The sequence below is a fragment of the Buteo buteo genome, chromosome 18 (assembly GCF_964188355.1).
Source record: "Buteo buteo chromosome 18, bButBut1.hap1.1, whole genome shotgun sequence".
NCBI lineage: Eukaryota > Metazoa > Chordata > Aves > Accipitriformes > Accipitridae > Buteo > Buteo buteo.
The window spans coordinates 21,963,174-21,979,570 of record NC_134188.1 but is presented as its reverse complement, the minus strand read 5'-3'; the positions used below and the strand labels follow the sequence as shown (position 1 = coordinate 21,979,570).

General features: G+C 43.4%; 1 protein-coding gene across 2 annotated transcripts in view; it reads right to left on the bottom strand.

Moving 5' to 3' along the window:
• Positions 1-16,397, bottom strand: part of ME3 (malic enzyme 3) — a 128,184-nt gene that overhangs the window by 39,625 nt on the left and 72,162 nt on the right. For both annotated transcript variants that reach the window (XM_075050133.1, XM_075050134.1), the window contains exon 4: positions 182-257. In XM_075050133.1, the coding sequence (XP_074906234.1) occupies positions 182-257 (76 nt within the window). The remainder of the gene's footprint in view (positions 1-181; positions 258-16,397) is intronic.

Below are 16,397 nucleotides of genomic sequence, written 5' to 3'. Positions count from 1 at the left end.
CCTGGACTGGAAAATGAAGTTGAACTGAAGTCTAGCCTGGAAACCCTGAGGAAGGGAATAATTCTTTGCTTGTCCTTTTAAATAGGCAATTCTGTAAATAATGCTAAGCAGTTCCATTCAATAACTCATTTTGCACCCAACTCCCTGTAATTTCCCAGGCCACAGAAGACATGCCACATACCTTAATATTTTCTTCAGGCCAAGAGTTTAGCATTGTTGCAATATGGCCTTTGTCATGGATGGTGATAAACAACCCCCTAAGAAAGGAATAAAAAAGAAGAAAAATAAGCCTTGTAATAAAAATAACAACTCTAAGATAAAATAAAACAGGTGAAACCTGAAAATGCAGGGAAATGAGCTGCTAAGCACAAAACCAGGTGATTCACTGACATGGAAATGAGACCTCAAGGGACTGCTAATAACAAGTTAAATTCTCATTTCAAAACCCCAAGGCTCAAGATCCTTAATGGCAACTTCACTCAACAGCCACTGGTGTTGCACATTTCACCCTTGTGAAATGCCTTTGCTTTGGGGAGCAAACTCTGCCTTAGTGCAGAAGAGCTTTCTAGTTAAAATAATTCTGATAAATGCAGGGGAGGATGATGGTTTTACCATAAGCCTTGTTACGTGTTCTTTCCCAGGAAGCTTATTGCTGGCCATTCAAACAGTGAAAGCACGATCCTTCCCACCCAATTGCCAATGTCAATGATGTGGATGGCTATTGCAGAGCTAGACATTTTGGGTCTCCTCTCTAGTCAACAGAGCTCCAACTGGATCTGATTGGATCAATATTTGCCATGGCATTTGGTTTGACCAAGCCAAACCTGCCCTTGCAACACTGTTTTTTTTGTGAATATCTGACCCCAGTTTTTGACACTTGCATTCACCAAATGAAAACCACCCAAAATCATGAGAAGTGAAACAGAAAATTAAATGTTTGAATGAAACCTCAGTATGAAGTATTTACATGAACAATAGCATACCTGACTGCACTAAGGTTAATCACTTCTCAACACAAATGTCTTTAAGTTTTAAACAAAAATGCCTTCTTTTTAATAAAATTAGGAACTGAAAGACAGCATTCTTGAAACATGCTTTAGACTTGTGCTTATTTTTCTCCTCTTTGCTGTTATTACCAAAAATAGTATCCTTAGCAGGGATTCTTCCAATACCCAGGATAGTATTATTCCCATTGACTGATCTCTGCTCAGATATTTTGGGATTTTTTTGAAGCTCCTTCTAGGCAGGGCTAACCCTAAAGAAGAAACCTCCTCCATACCTGTCTCAGGGGAAATTGCTTATGTTGCTCACAGTGCTCTCTAATCAGCACAAATCAAGGGCTCTAACTTGATAACTCCTCTTGGCAGGAGGCGGCACTCATTTTCCTTGCCTTGTTATCTGCTCACAAAAGCAGGAGTTGTGCTGTTGATTAGTATCAGCTGGAACAACAGAGAAATGTATTTTTGCTGCTTACATCTCTCTACCATTGCTCATCCCCAGTAAGTTCAGATCAGGTCATGGTTTGGGGTTCTAATGTGAAATGTTAGCTAGAAAAAGTCTCATTTTTGGAGGAGGCTGAAAACAGCTTCTATTGTAAGTCTATAAGAGTGATGAATAATCAAACAACATTGGGCTGCTCTCTTGGGCAAAGACTTCTCTCACAAGACTCTTCTAGGGGGCAGATATCTTCCCACAGTTAACTGTGGGAATCCTAATGAAAAAGCCCTTCACTTTGAAAAGAAGAAAAATAAAAGTGCTGACTTCAACACTGATCAATTCACAATCACACAGAAAGATCAGAAATGCAAAAATAAAAAAGGAAAGTAATGGTTCATTTATCTAGCATAATTCTTTAAAACTGTGCCCAGTACCCAATGAACTAATCACATATACATGGCCTATCTCAAAGGCAGTATTCACAGATGTTAATCTTCATAAAAAGGGGTACTGTACCGCTGCCATCTACATTTAGAAAAGAGTTATTAACCAGGAATTAAAAGCACAAATTAGAAACATCATTGCAGATACTTCAAGTTATGACATGCTTTTAAAAACAATGCTATTGTTTTAGTGTAGCATTTTTCCATATGTAATAAAGACAACTATTACTTAAGTGTCTGGCTGCGTGCTTCAGATGTTCATGTCCCTTCAGTGCTGAAGGGAGCCCACCAACTATTTAACCTTTGAAAGACATTCAGTGCTCGCAGCAGAAGCTGAAACCCAACTGTCTACCCAGCACCGGTCCTGCGGCTCGGTGAATTGCTAGTGGTTTTGTACAAAGTGGAGAGGGCAGACACCCACGAGCTCCTGGCTCTGACCGTTGTCTTGGGAGGGCAGTGAGCTGGTTTCCAATCCCTGCTCTGGATCTGGCAGAAGCAAGAGTCCAGCCTGGGTCTTCCAAAATCTGATGACTGCTCTCTGTGGCTGGGAGAAGGGCTTTCATGGCTATCACCACGACATGTTTTGCCTAAGAAAGGACTGGCTTGGCTTAGATAGCCAGGTTAGTAGCTGAGAACCAAGCACAGAGAGGCACCCCCCTCAGAATTTGTATTCCTTACCTTACACATATTATGCTTATTTGGTGTTAAGCAGGCCCTCCCATCGACTATGGTGACTTCTGTGGATCCTTTTCTGAAAACAAAATGGCTATGACACACATTCACTCTCCCTTCAGGCCATGCCATGGACCAGGTCCCTAGTCCTAGCTGCTTATCTCTGCTGTTACATGCATAGAGCAATTCAGGTGAAAAATTGCTCCTTCCTTTACTTCAGGCAAAATCAGATGGCTTAATTTAGACTAACAGTTAACTAATGGCACTACCAGCTGTGGAAAGGAAACCTTCAGGAGCAGAAATGGTGACCCACCTGGGGAAAGTGAACTCTCTCACTGACACAACCACATCGTGGAGTGAGCACATATCTAAGCAAGCCTCATATTTCCCTAACACTTGAGTCTGAGAGCCAAGGACCCAGTTTCAATAAGACACAAAAGTTTCCAGTGCCTTTAGGCACCCAGCTGGAGCACAATCCTGAACCTGGTCCAGGGACTGTGGACTCCATCAGGTGTTCAGGCAATCAGAAGAGGATCCTGGTAGTGGTGAGCTGGAAGTCCCTTTGTAGATCGAGTATGAAACGACCAACTCTGACAGGCAGTTCAGTGAGTTCACTGTGTTTTTAAGAAGATGTAAAGGGAAACCAACAAAAATCAGACTTTAGACTTGGGGGTCACTACTAAGTCCTCATTTTGAATCATCCCCAGGAGAGTTGTGCTTTCTCCCCTGATGATAATGGTCACCCACAGAGATGAGCTGGCCAACTTACCTGTCAAAATAAGATGCCTAAAATTGGCAGAGGGTTAATCTTTCCCCAAATCCCTTCTGCAAGGCAGGCAGAAAGAACAGACAAGCTCTGCAAACTGAGTCTCAGCAAAAGGTTTGCTGATGAATGAACACGGAGAAGTAGCAGCCAGGTTTCTCTCAAGGGTACACAGATCATAGGAGAAGTAACAGGAGCAAAGAACACGAGCTTTGAGAACAGCAAGGTAGAGCTCTGAATACTGAGAGGGACAGGTTGATCTATTTGGACCAGTAGTAAATAAGAAATATCCAAGTGACAATAAAACAAATTAACCTGATTTTTTTGAGGAAAAAATGCAGCCTCAGCATTCTGAAGAAGACTCACCTGTGCCCAGGATCCTGTCATTCTACATGGGCTTAGTCGTTGTATATCTCTACCCCCCCCAGAGAAAAAGCTATGCACACAGTTAGATGGAAGCCAAACACACATGCATGGGGGCAAAAATACAAGAAATCGAGCTTAGTAAAAATTAACTGACCCAGCAATGTCAAGCCAGAATGTACACACTCTACCACTATTTCTGGCTAAACAGTAACCTTTAGAGAGCTGTTACCTTTGTGGAGGTAATTCAGAGTGCAGAATGCTCCAACCTGCATTCATTAGGGTTTCAGAGCTCCAGTCTCCTATTCAGCCATTAACATCACAGGTTTCACTACAGCTGCCTTTAGTTAAGGTGGAAGTCAGACTAGATTTTATTGTGCCACTGAGCATGTCTGTAAGGTTCCAGAAAACTTTGAGGAGTGTTACAACTTCATAATTTGTCACTGAGACAGTATTTCTATCTGGATTTCAGCAAGTCAAGTCAACCTGCCTGAACTGGATCGTAGGATCCAGCAGACTGCAGATTGTCAATGCAGAATCTGTCAAAGGGGTTGGATATGTTCACCTACACCACACAAGACCTTTTCTCATCCCTAAGACAGGGACATTTTCTTTTCCTTTCTGATTTTGTTCTGGCTGAGTTCATGGAGGTACTCCAGAAATTATAAAGCTACACACCTTACCATGGGAAGGATCCTGCTGTGGTGCTCAGTACTGGTGAGATCTTGGGCATCCTGATGGCATTTTGAAAGACCCACAATGAAGACAATGCCAGAATTGCAAGGTTCATTTTAGAAAGAGTTCAGGGACAAGGAAGACAGGACACATTTGATGCCCAGAGGAAGCAATGCCAGATGCTGGTGATGGCTTTTTAGAATAACATTCATTTCTTTTAGATATTTGGGAAGGAACAAATTCTAACATGTCTCAGGTATTAGGAAACCAAAATATTCTTTAATGCTTTTATTCAATGAGCGGTTACTTCTTCAATAAGGCAAAGTAGTGTTCCCCTTTCTGATCTTTGTGGTTAGCAATGCTGCCTTGTGAGCTATTTCCCCTTAGACGAAACAGTGTACAATGGAGCCAGGAGTGCTATCTCTAAAGCACTATTGTTTATTTACAGAGCATGTGCAAAGCTTCATTTCCCAAAACCCAGAGGGGAGTGAAAAAGATTATGCAACTTCTTTCCTCACAGCTCCAAATCTCTCCTCACTTCCCTTCTACCCCAAAGTCTCACTCCTTCTCCTGAATAGCTTTTCCTTGGCAATTACCAGTGCTTCTGTGGCTGTGTTTGCAACCCTCCCAGTGTTGTCTCACCCCACTTTTCTCGCCTACTGCTGCCCCTGACATGCAATCAAGCAGAAATCCAATGCAATCAATGCCTTTGCTTTATCAGGCTCCATGTAAAACCTCTTTGGACAGTGCTGTGCTCCTCTTACAGTCTTGTCCTGTGCTGTGGTTTTGGGTAGCACTGCTACAACTTCAGTTATGTGTTAACATCTATATGATTAATGGCCTCTTTACACTTATCACATATGAATAACAGTCAGCAATTATATCCACTGACTTTACCATCCTGGTCAAAAGCCACAGAAGAGCAGAACAGGTGATGGCACTGGATTGCTGACTTGTATACTAGTGTGAAGCAAAAGGACCCTACTCTTTGCTACACGTGAATTTTCCTTACTAGCTAAGATAGGACCATATTTGTATACTTATGTCCCTGTGGATCTCAAAAGCTTCTAAGTTAACAGGAGTTGAAAACCACAAAACCCCCCATTCACCCAATGTAGCTTCATCCTTCTTTTCCTCCCTCGCTCCTCTAAAAGGACTACTCTCTGAAAAAAAAGATACTTGCTTAGCAGGGGAGGTATGTATTTGAACAGCATTATCCAATAATAGATACTGCAATGGTCAGGCTTGCCCAGGTTTTGGTATGTAGCATGAAGAACACAAAAAACTCAACTGCAAGTTACATGTGCTTTCTGCACAGCAATCAGTCCATCAATCTTGTTTATTGGATCTCAGAAAAGAAACATCAGAGATGTCTTCTTTAACGGGCTACCAGTCTTTGCCTTATATAATTACTTGTTTCTGAGAAGAGGGACTGATGAGGGGAAGCAGATGAAAATGGTTGCTAAGGTCCCTGATTCTCCAGATACTTACACACTGCTTGCTGTCCAACATGACAGGGGCGCTTGCAAAGTGCCTGGCTCCTCATGTGTGTGCTGACATACCAGCATGCAATGAATTGCAAGAGTAAATGGTGAAAATGGCAACAAAACTCAGGCTTTTGTTTCATTTTCCTTCCACTTATTAACTGCTAGTCTGGGTGCTATGAGAGGAACTTAATCCACAAGTGAGGAGAGGATAAAGACTACTGGGTAGGTTAGCATTAAAAAAATGAACATACTCACAATGCTTTTATCAGACAGGCAGGCATCATGATTCGGTGTTTTCATCTGGATAGGAAAGGCTCATTCTCAGAACAAAAATGCTCAGAACAAAGGTTAAGCATCTCCACTGACACCCTGAAAATGATGAAATCGTGCCCATATAAAAGTGTTTTGACTTAGTAGAGCCTGGACTTCCCTCAGAAAGGGTAGGAAGTCCATGGGAAGCCATTGCTTAAAAAAGCAACAAACAAAAGAGATGAGTCAGATCTTTGCCAACATCCGAGCCTGCACCAGGCTGCCGTTGAACAGCCAAGAAAAAGTTGTGAGACAGCGGTCAGAAACCTGCACTGAGATATGAGGTTGCACAGGAAAGGGCTCTGACAGGCATGGCACGGGCTGACCTTCTGCAGTGGTCACAGCCATCGCCTGACATAAAGGAAAGCTTTGGGCAAGACTGTCTCAGATTAAAGTTGAAGTTCACCTGGCAAAATTATCTTGACCCTCAGGGAAGAAAAAGTCAAGTTGGCTTGTCACTGTGGAAGGATCCTGACTGCTGCCGCACGCTGCTCTGTCCTCTTTGGAGTTTGGCTGAATTATGCCCCAAGCCCAGACGACTGGTAGGTATTTTGGCTGTCCAAGGCTGCAACGGAGACACATGTGAGGGAGGGATCAGCTGATGGCCTTGGCTTTTGTTGCATGCTAACCACAGAAAACTGTCACTGCTGTGCCAGAACAGGCTGGAGGACCCACTCTGGATTAAAGGCCAGTCTGTGCTAGAGGTGCTGTAAAATGGGGTTACAGAAAGCCCTATATTTGGTTTTATTTATTTACACTTTCAAGACTCATACACAGAATTGACAGGTTGAGCAATATGAGCCTTTAGAGACATTTCCACCAGCTGCACCCCTTTCGTTGATCTTTTTGGTTCAGGTCTCTGCCAGAACAGGACAAGAGGATTCAGAATAACAAAATAAACTTTGAAATTGCTTGGCTCTTTTAGGGAGCTTGAGATTATAAATGCCTGTGGGCTACAGGCTTTGGAGAGAAAGTATGTGCTAGCATGCACTGATTTGTCTACATACAGTACAATTAATCATCAAATTGGACAAAATCTCTGTGGTGATTCATCAGCTATTTTTGCACATTTGTTTATAATAAAGCCAAGAACTTTTTGTTGTTTTAGATAATTTTCTTTGTAAATTGTCGGATGCTGAACAGTACCCTGAGGTACTGATGAAAAAATAATAGAAACCAAGCACAATCAACTATTAATGAAATCTATACAGAGATTTATAAGGCAATATCCTATAATTTAAGTATGCTGGATATGGAGAAGGAATGAAAGGGATGTGGAAGGGAACAAAAGGTATCACAAATGTGAAGTTAGGGGACAGTGGCCAAAACCCAGGAGGAATCCTGGATTCATTGGTTCTGCTAGCCAGGAAACAGCCTAAAAAATAAATAGCCCTTTCTTCCTCTCCAAGGGGGAGTCGATGGAGAAAGACCAGCTCAGTAACTAGTGTTATTGGTCATTATGCAGCAATGTGAAAAAGCAGAGGGTTGGCATCAGGTCCCCAATGAATCTCTGCTATCCACAGTCTAGGATTAAGGGAGGACGCAAACAGACCCACGTTGCTCTTGGCTTGTCATGAGCTGCTTGTCCCTACTGGATTCTCAGGTCTGGATTCTCTGGTTTAACCAGAAAACTGTCATGACATAGCATAATTGAGTGGTTAAATCCTGCTTGTGTTTGAAAACTTGAGAAACCAGTTTTTTCCAGTGTCCCTTTCAGCAGTGGTGTTTCAATAGAGGTGTTTCAGAGGAACTCTGACAAGTCTATGTGGGGATTGAGCCCCTGGAGTCAAGGGCCGGGGAAGAGCCAAGCAGGTCTGCAGCACGGGGTCTGACTCTTGCTTACCCTCAGCACCCAGAGCTCCCTTCTTGCTGATGTGCAGGAGGGAGAGGGAGAAAACAGGCTGTTCATAACTACTCTGCCACCCATGCATAAATTTACAGATGCACATGGGTAAAGACCAGGCTTTGAGGTGAGACATAAGATCCCACCACCCAGGGATTCCACCAACCAGCAAGTGTGGGCAGTTCCCAAATTCAGTATCCTTTGCTGCATTTAAGCTCATTGCGCTCAAGGGGCTTGAAGCCCTCCATTCAAAAACAACTTTAAGTGTAGGAAAATACGACTCAGCCCTGATTTTTCTCTGCCTTTTTGGAGGCTCAGTCCTAAACCTGCCTGTATGTTGGATCCTGGCAGTATCTCAGTAACTGGGAGATTACAGGGTTGCAGAGAGAAATGTGTTGAGACGGGCAATCAGTGCTGTTGCTCCGTGATGTTGACCAAGGAGCCCTTATCTGTTTTCACTGCTAATCACATAACATATTCTGTTTCACTTGTCAGTGCAGAGGTTAAGGTGGGATCAAAAATCCCTGGGAAGTAAATTAAGTTCTACCCTGATTATAGTTCCTTCCTGCACTGTGCAAATTCTTCCAAGACCCACACCTTCACTTTTAAAGTGCACTGCAGGGAGCCCCAAGAATGAACACAGAATTAGGTGAAAGTTTGACAAAGAAAAGAAATATTATTTTGACAATACCAGAGCAATCAGCTTTCAGATAAATTGAATCTAACCTGGCATACTCTGTCTTAGTGAATCCAGCTAATAAATAATTCCAACTTTTGCCATAAATTGCAGCAAATACAGAAAATATCAGCAGCTTTTACAGCAGGTCTTCCATAATCATGTACTGAAGATGCGTGTAGCTTGCCTTGTCAAAATGTTTGAATGGTGTATCTGCATACAGAGTTCTCCAGAAAAGAAACCCAAAACACAGCAAAACCCAAGGAAGGTAAGAATTGCAGTATCAAAGCACAGAAGTCCTCACTCTGTGAAGACCTGTTGGGAAAGTCTTCGGCAAATGCAACACAGCTCTTCATGCTACCTATTGATTTCTCTTCTCTTTCAGAAATGGATGCCCTGTTATTAGAGGATAAGGGTGCTAGCTTGCTAGCTCTGACACAGCCATTATACAGCAACATGAAACTGCACCTCACAGTTACCCTGCAGTGGCATATGAAAGTAAATATAAACTATATAATAAAAATGTACCATTTATTAATATAAATATTCCATAAACTAAAAAGTTAAAAAAGAGGATTGCTCCTCTTAAAAAATGTCCCCAGGTCACGATGCATAATCCACAGGAGGCTGTCCCACAACCCAATGGATATCACTGTCCAAGGTTTTCATGATAGCCAGTGTGATTTCCCCTCCAATTTACATCCTGGTATTCATTATTCTAAATAACTCTCCTCCCTACTCCCTGTCTTTGGCATTTTTTGTTTAAGGTGGGGTTGTTCCTTGTGGCAGCAGCATAGATTTATACCAGATTAAAGGCGAACACATCCTTTTGAATTTCCTTCACCAGGTCAACCTCTTTCTTTTGGCCAACTCCACCTCTTCCTTTGAGCTTTTCCTGGTAAATCAGGGAATTTCAACAGAAGGGAATTTCAAATTACCTCTGACAGCAGGGGGAAGCCTGACCTTCGTAAATTAATATGAGACTTTGCTGTTAACTTCAGGGGTCCTGAGATTTTACCTCATGCCCATGGAAGTTTCTCTTGGTTGTTAGAGCCACTGCACGTATATTTTGCTCAGGAAAAGTAAGGGAGAGAATATACTGGAGATACAGAAGGAGAAGCACTGATTGTTTTTCTAATGAAAAAATGGATGCAAGTCCTTTTTCACTCCCATCGCAATGTAATAACTGCGGTACAGCCTCACAGCACCAACAGTGTCCATTCTATTCCCCCAGTCTTCATGGTACCTGCTATTACGGCTGGTACACCAGCTCTTCTCTCCGTACACCCAGAAGCAAATCTGTGTTCCTCTCCCCATTTTGAGAACCACTTAACTGAAGGGGGAACAGAGAATGGACAAGGATGGGGGTACAGCATGCTGAAAAGGCTTGCCTGGAAAAAATGAGGTCAGCACAGAGGGAGCAGTGGGAACCCTTGAACTACTTTGCCACCTCTCAGCAGAGGTTTCCAGACAGGCTGAGCCGTTCTCAGCAGCCCTGGGCTCCCTCTGTGCTAACTGCTTCCTCTTCACCTACTCCAACCATGGTCTTCTCCTCCTCATGCCATAACCTGGTCCCATACCAAGCACTGTCTCCCACCTATATCTCCTGCCAACCTCTTCAGGGCTTCCTGACTACACACTGTCTCCATGATACTTTCCACAGATCCCCTCCTTCAGTCTGTTACAAGACCAGTCTGCTTGTGGTGATGTTATCTAAAAGCAGATCATTAAACACATTCATCTTCTCTTCCACTGACTTCAGCTGCTTCTGGAAGAAGGCTGAACGAGGCTGATGGCAACAAGAGAAGTTACGACAACCAGTGTTTTTACAAGAAGTAGAGATTGCCTAAAGGGGTTTCAAAGCACAATTTCCGGGACAATAATCCAAACGCCAGTCTTCACACTCACTTTTGGTCTCCACTGTTTTATAGAAGAGGGAGTGCAGACAATTCTGTGGTTAGGGAGAAGTCTATGGAATTTACACCTTCGTTCTAATTTCCATTTGGTTTGGGTTTAAAGTGTCTAGAAATGGCAGGTAACCTTCTCTCCTGCTGCTCAGACTGCGCAATACCATTAAAAAAAAGTGCCTCAGCAGAGCCAGATCTGTTGACAAGACAGTTCTGTAGACTGACTGATGTTTCACTTGCTCATTTTTCATCAGAGACAGATCATTATTCTGTCAGACTTAATTTTCGCACCATCTGCATCCTGTTAGCTTTCATTTTCCAGGTTCAGCCTCACCCCAACAAGTTTTGCATTGTTCTGCAATCAGTCCTCAAGGATAGTTACATCTCCAGAAAAGAACAGTGAACTTAAGCTAAGTTTTTTCTGTCCCCACAGCTTGCCTCCAATGGTGACGCACCAACCTGTTCCAGTCCTGCTCTCAGGGGATGCCAAAAGGTTTTGCAGAGCAGCTGATGACTTTATACTTTCAAATACCAGTATGCTCATGAATTTCCCAGTGTCTCAAGAGACTGTGGTCTTATGCCACTGTAATAAACTATCCCTCACTATCACAGAAGAGATAAAACCCTGATTCCATGCCCTGAGGTAAGTTCTCTCTCTGCTTTCTCTTTGTGAAAAAGTAAAAAGTCACTTTCCAAAGGTACTGTCACAATTAAAAAAGATCCTCCAGCTTCAAAAATAGCTTTTAAATAGCATTGCACATGTTTAGTCCTGTGCTGCGTAAGGACACCCATGATATTCATTATGTACATTTTACATTGAAAAAAAGAAAAAGCAAAAAAAGGAAAAAAGATCACAATACTACTATGCACTTTTCTTTGTAAAGGACTTTGTATCTTCACTCTAAAGTAAATAAAGGACTCTCAACCACAGTCTGAAAGCTTTTAGGTCTGGTAGAAGCATTTCCAAAGATAATGGTAATGCTTTCTGTTAATGGGATCAGAGAACAAAGATTCCTCCTTCATTCTGTCTTTTAGCATCTCAAAAAGTTGCAAGCCCTGCTCTGTTACATTTCATTCCTTCCTCCTACCAAATTTCTGACAAGGAAAAGGATCCCCAGCACTTCCAAGGCCCATGTTCCTTGGTACCGAGGGTAACCTGTCCTTTGCCTGAAGCTACAATTACGTTATCACTGCTGCTGAACATCAGCAAACCTGCTCTCCCCATGCTTTGAGCAGCTTGCTCCTGCTTCTGCACATCCCTTTCATTACATCAGCGCAATTCCTGTTGCAGCTGGCAGTGAAAACTGACTATCTGGATTACTGCTAGTCTGGCCCAAAAGAGACTTGGATCTACCCAGATTTATTCCTGAACCAGATCATTGCACAGCTGCACGGACATCTGTGGAGGCAGAGGGGTGGTGGGCGGGAGAAGTAAATAACCAGGGATGGATTGCAGGAGGCAGACTGGAAAGCTGCGTGTGTGCAGCCATAGGATCTGAAGCTGTACAACTCTGCAAGAAATCTCCCTTAAATCTGGGTCATCCCTGATCATCTGGAATTACACCTATACGTGAAACAAGTCTTGTCACCTTGGGACACTATTCCCAGACATATCCTTTGGCCTTGACAACCTGCATACATCTGAGTCCCCTCACAACCATTCCAGAACTTGTGAAACCAAACACAGCAGCAGATTTTTTGTAACAAAACTACAACCGCAAGACCCTGAGACACAAAATGAGGAGGAGCATAGCCTGAGAAGCCCCCAAGAAGTGAGCACATTTGCCTACCCTAGTCTTGTACTCCTTCTGTTACTGGCCACTGCTGCAGACAGGATCCATGGCTAGGAAGACTTCTCTTTGGACATGGTTGCTCTTCTCTTGTGCTTATTTAACATGGTCTGACCACAGAAGAGAGATTTTGACAGGGTCCTTAATCATAAGTGTGACAGGTGCTATTGCTTGGTACTTCAACCTGTACTTACATAATACACAATAATTTATATTTTTTATTTTAAAAATTCAAAATATAATATGATACTGTACTTTGGCCTGAAGATTTTAAAGCTTATTGCATGACTTTGAATAAACGAATATTGGTAACTCAGCAGGGAGCTGCCTGGAAAACAAGATAGGAAAAATGTGATTCAACATAGACACCTTCCAGCAAAAACTTCAGCGCTCTTACGCGACAGTGCCAGAATATCATTTTAATAATTTGATGGTTCCACCTCTCTTCCAGTTGTTCTAAACCTCTGTGTCTTCATCACAAAGGAAAAAGTTGGAGGCCACATTAAAAAAATAAGGCTGCTTGAAGAAATTAAAGTGACTCCTGAAGAGAAAGGCAGTAGGAGTTTGGGGAAGGCAGACAGGAACCTGCTGGGGCATCAGGAACTCTGCCTGGCCCACCAGAAGAAGCAGAGAGACTATGGGCATCATAGATAAGCATGCCAAGAGTCGGATGTTTGCAAGTGTTTTTTTCCTAGTAGCTCTTTTCTACCGGTAAACAGAGAAAGCCTGTATTTTTAGACTGCTGGCTGGGTAGCTTTTCGAAAGGAAGGAATAGCAGGTGTCTGACCCCATTTGGAGCAGATAAATCTGCTGGCAGAGAGGATGCAGGAGCCCTGACCTGAAATGAGAACTCCAGACACTAGCCCAGTAAAAGTGCAAGTAAAAGGTCCACCCTCAATAGTTTATATATAGAGACCAGGAAAGGTAAAAGAGGCATTGAGCCCTGCAATTATGACAGCAGTATCTGGCAAACAAAATCTGCAGCCATGCGAACACTGATAAATGTATTCTGATGAGAGAAGCCCTGCTGGACCTCATAGGACTATTTTCAGATGCTCTTGTACAAGAGTTGCTTTGTAAGCAAGTTACTTGTGCCTTAATCTTTCCAGGCTCAACTTTCAAATATAAAGCCAAGCACTAATGGGGCTGAGAAATATCTCAACACAGGGAATAAGTTTATTGTGTCCACAGGTCACTAATTGCTGCTGCTGTGGCTGCAGAAAGACTGCATAATATTCTGTAGATTTCCCTCCTCACCACAAGCTGTGCTATGGGGACACGGACAGTGGGACTGAGCGCACCCTCAGCAAGTTTGCCGACGACACCGAGCTGTGTGGTGCGGTCGACACGCTGGAGGGAAGGGATGCCATCCAGAGGGACCTGGACAGGCTTGAGAGGTGGGGCTGTGTGAAACCTCATGAGGTTCAACAAGGCCAAGTGCAAGGTCCTGCACATGGATGGGGGTGATCCAAAGCACAAATACAGGCTGGGCGATGAGTGGATTGAGAGCAGCCCTGAGGAGAAGGACTTGGGGGTATTAGTGGATGAAAAACTGAATATGAGCTGGCAATGTGCTCTTGCAGCCCAGAAAGCCAACTGTATCCTGGGCTGCATCAAAAGAAGCGTGACCAGCAGGTCAAGGGAGGGGATTCTGCCCCTGTACTCTGCTCTGATGAGACCCTCATCTGGAGTACTGCGTTCAGCTCTGGGGCCCCCAAATTAAGAAGGACATGGACCTGCACAAGCGGGTCCAGAGCAGGGCCATGAAGATGATCAGGGGGCTGGTGCACCTCTCCTGTGAAGACAGGCTGAGAGAGTTGGGGTTGTTCAGCCTGGAGAAGAGAAGGCTCCAGGGAGACCTTATAGCAGCCTTCCAGTACCTAAAGGGGACCTACAGGAAAGATAGGGAGGGACTTTTTACAAGGGCATGTAGGGATAGGACAAGGGGTAATGGCTTTAAACTGAAAGAGGGCAGATTTAGATTAGATGTAAGGAAGAAGTTCTTCACTGTGAGGGTGGTGAGGCACTGGCACAGGTTGCCCAGAGAGGCTGTGGCTGCCCCATCCCTGGCAGTGTTCAAGGCCAGGCTGGATGGGGCTTGGAGCAACCTGGTCTAGTGGAAGGTGTCCCTGCCCATGGCAGGGGGGTTGGTACTAGATGATCTTTAAGGTCCCTCCCAACCCAAACCATTCTATTCTATGATTCTACTGCATCTGTATGTGCACATCCATCCATGTTGGAGCACCATATGGTATTTTAAAACTGAGATATCTCATCTCTCCTGCCTGACCAACAGCATTAAATGTGACAGTTTGGATGAAAAGGTAATTGCTGCAGCAGACATTCAAACCAGCTCCCTGTTGCCCAAAGAGTCGGGCCGGGAGGTGTGGCACTCCGGAGAACAGGTTTAGAAAAACTTTGATTCACTGGAGAGATGACCCAAAACCAACAGGACAGAGTTCATAGCAGGACATGTAGTGAGGGGAAATGCTAAGCACAATTATACAGTGGCACATATTTGGTGGGGTAATTGTGTCAAAGAAAAGATTCACAGGAAGATGACAAAATGAATTACAGTGACCGGACCACTCAGATAATGCCAAAAAAGGCAAGTGCACGCTGGGACGTGTTAGCAAAAGCTAAAATCTAACTGCTCCAGTCTCCCTGACACTGCCAGTCCTCCATGGCGAAGCTGTGCTTACTCTTTTGTGGTGCATTTCAGGAGAAATGTAGCCAAACAGGAGACTCCAGAGTGGGACAACCCAGACAGAACAACACGAACTACAGGCAAGAAAACCACCGGGCTGAACATGATCCCAGTCTTCTACTGTGAAAAGGCTACTGCAGAGACAATGACATCGGCAAAGAACATTTAGGTTATGTACTAGTGGAAAAACACTTTCTACTTATACGAGAGTTAAATACTGGAATGGGCTACGTACAGCAGCTCTATTGCAGATTTAAAATAACACATAATCAGTTAATGAACAGGATTATATGATAAGGCTTCCTGTGACAGCAGAGCAAAAATGAATGGCTTGGACATCCTCTCCAGCTCTAGGTGCCATGTTCTCCCTAAAACATCAGTGAAATATAATTACATAGGTGTCATTTTGCTTTAAAAACCTTCCAATACAAATAAAATTAGGTTAGAAGAATCAGCTTTTCAGACTGCCAGTGCAGCTTAGGATAACAAACATGGGAAGAGCTAGAAATTCAAACTTAGATCTTAATTCCTGAACTCCCCAAATCTGCACGTCCCAATGATTTTAGCAGAAAGTGTTGGCATCCTACGCTGAACTAAGTGTCTTGCAGGCCAGCTCCTGATGTACATAATATGCTCCAGGAGAGAAAATATATACTGCAGGACAATAAGAGTCAGATTGATAAAAAAAGCACATATGAATGCTTCTCATTTTAATCTCATCACTTTACATGATATAATAGCTCTTTTCTTTTTGCAATAAAACCACTCTTTTGCTAAAACAACCTTGATTAAAACCAAATCTGAGGCTAGGCTGAAATTCACTCTACATCTTCAGGGAAACAAACTCCCCGCCATAGGAAATTCAGTGTACTAAGGGCATGATAGTTTGCCCTTCCCTGCGGAAGCCACGGACTGGAATCCAGAACAGCTCCAAGTCCAAGTTCAGCAGCAAAACTGTCAGACTATGAGAACAGATGTTCTTACCACAGTGGTAAAATACTGTGGGTTTAAAGCATGAGAACAAAGTGGGTTCAGGAAGGGGAATTCTCCAACAGCAACAACTGCAGAAAGAGTCCAATACATGGAAAGACACCCATGATTTCCTGAGGATAACATCAGGGATGGAAAATAAAAGAAGTAAAGCTCCCAAATGTTGTTTTAACTTCTTGCAAGGTAAAGGCAGACTGAAGGCAAAGACACAGTGGCTGTACAGCAGGAATTGTTGCTGTGAATTTTGATTAGCTGAGAACCAGCAGTGTGCTCTTCCCTGCCTGACAATGCTCACAATTCAACACCTGGAGACAGAATCTGGGCTCTCTTATCTC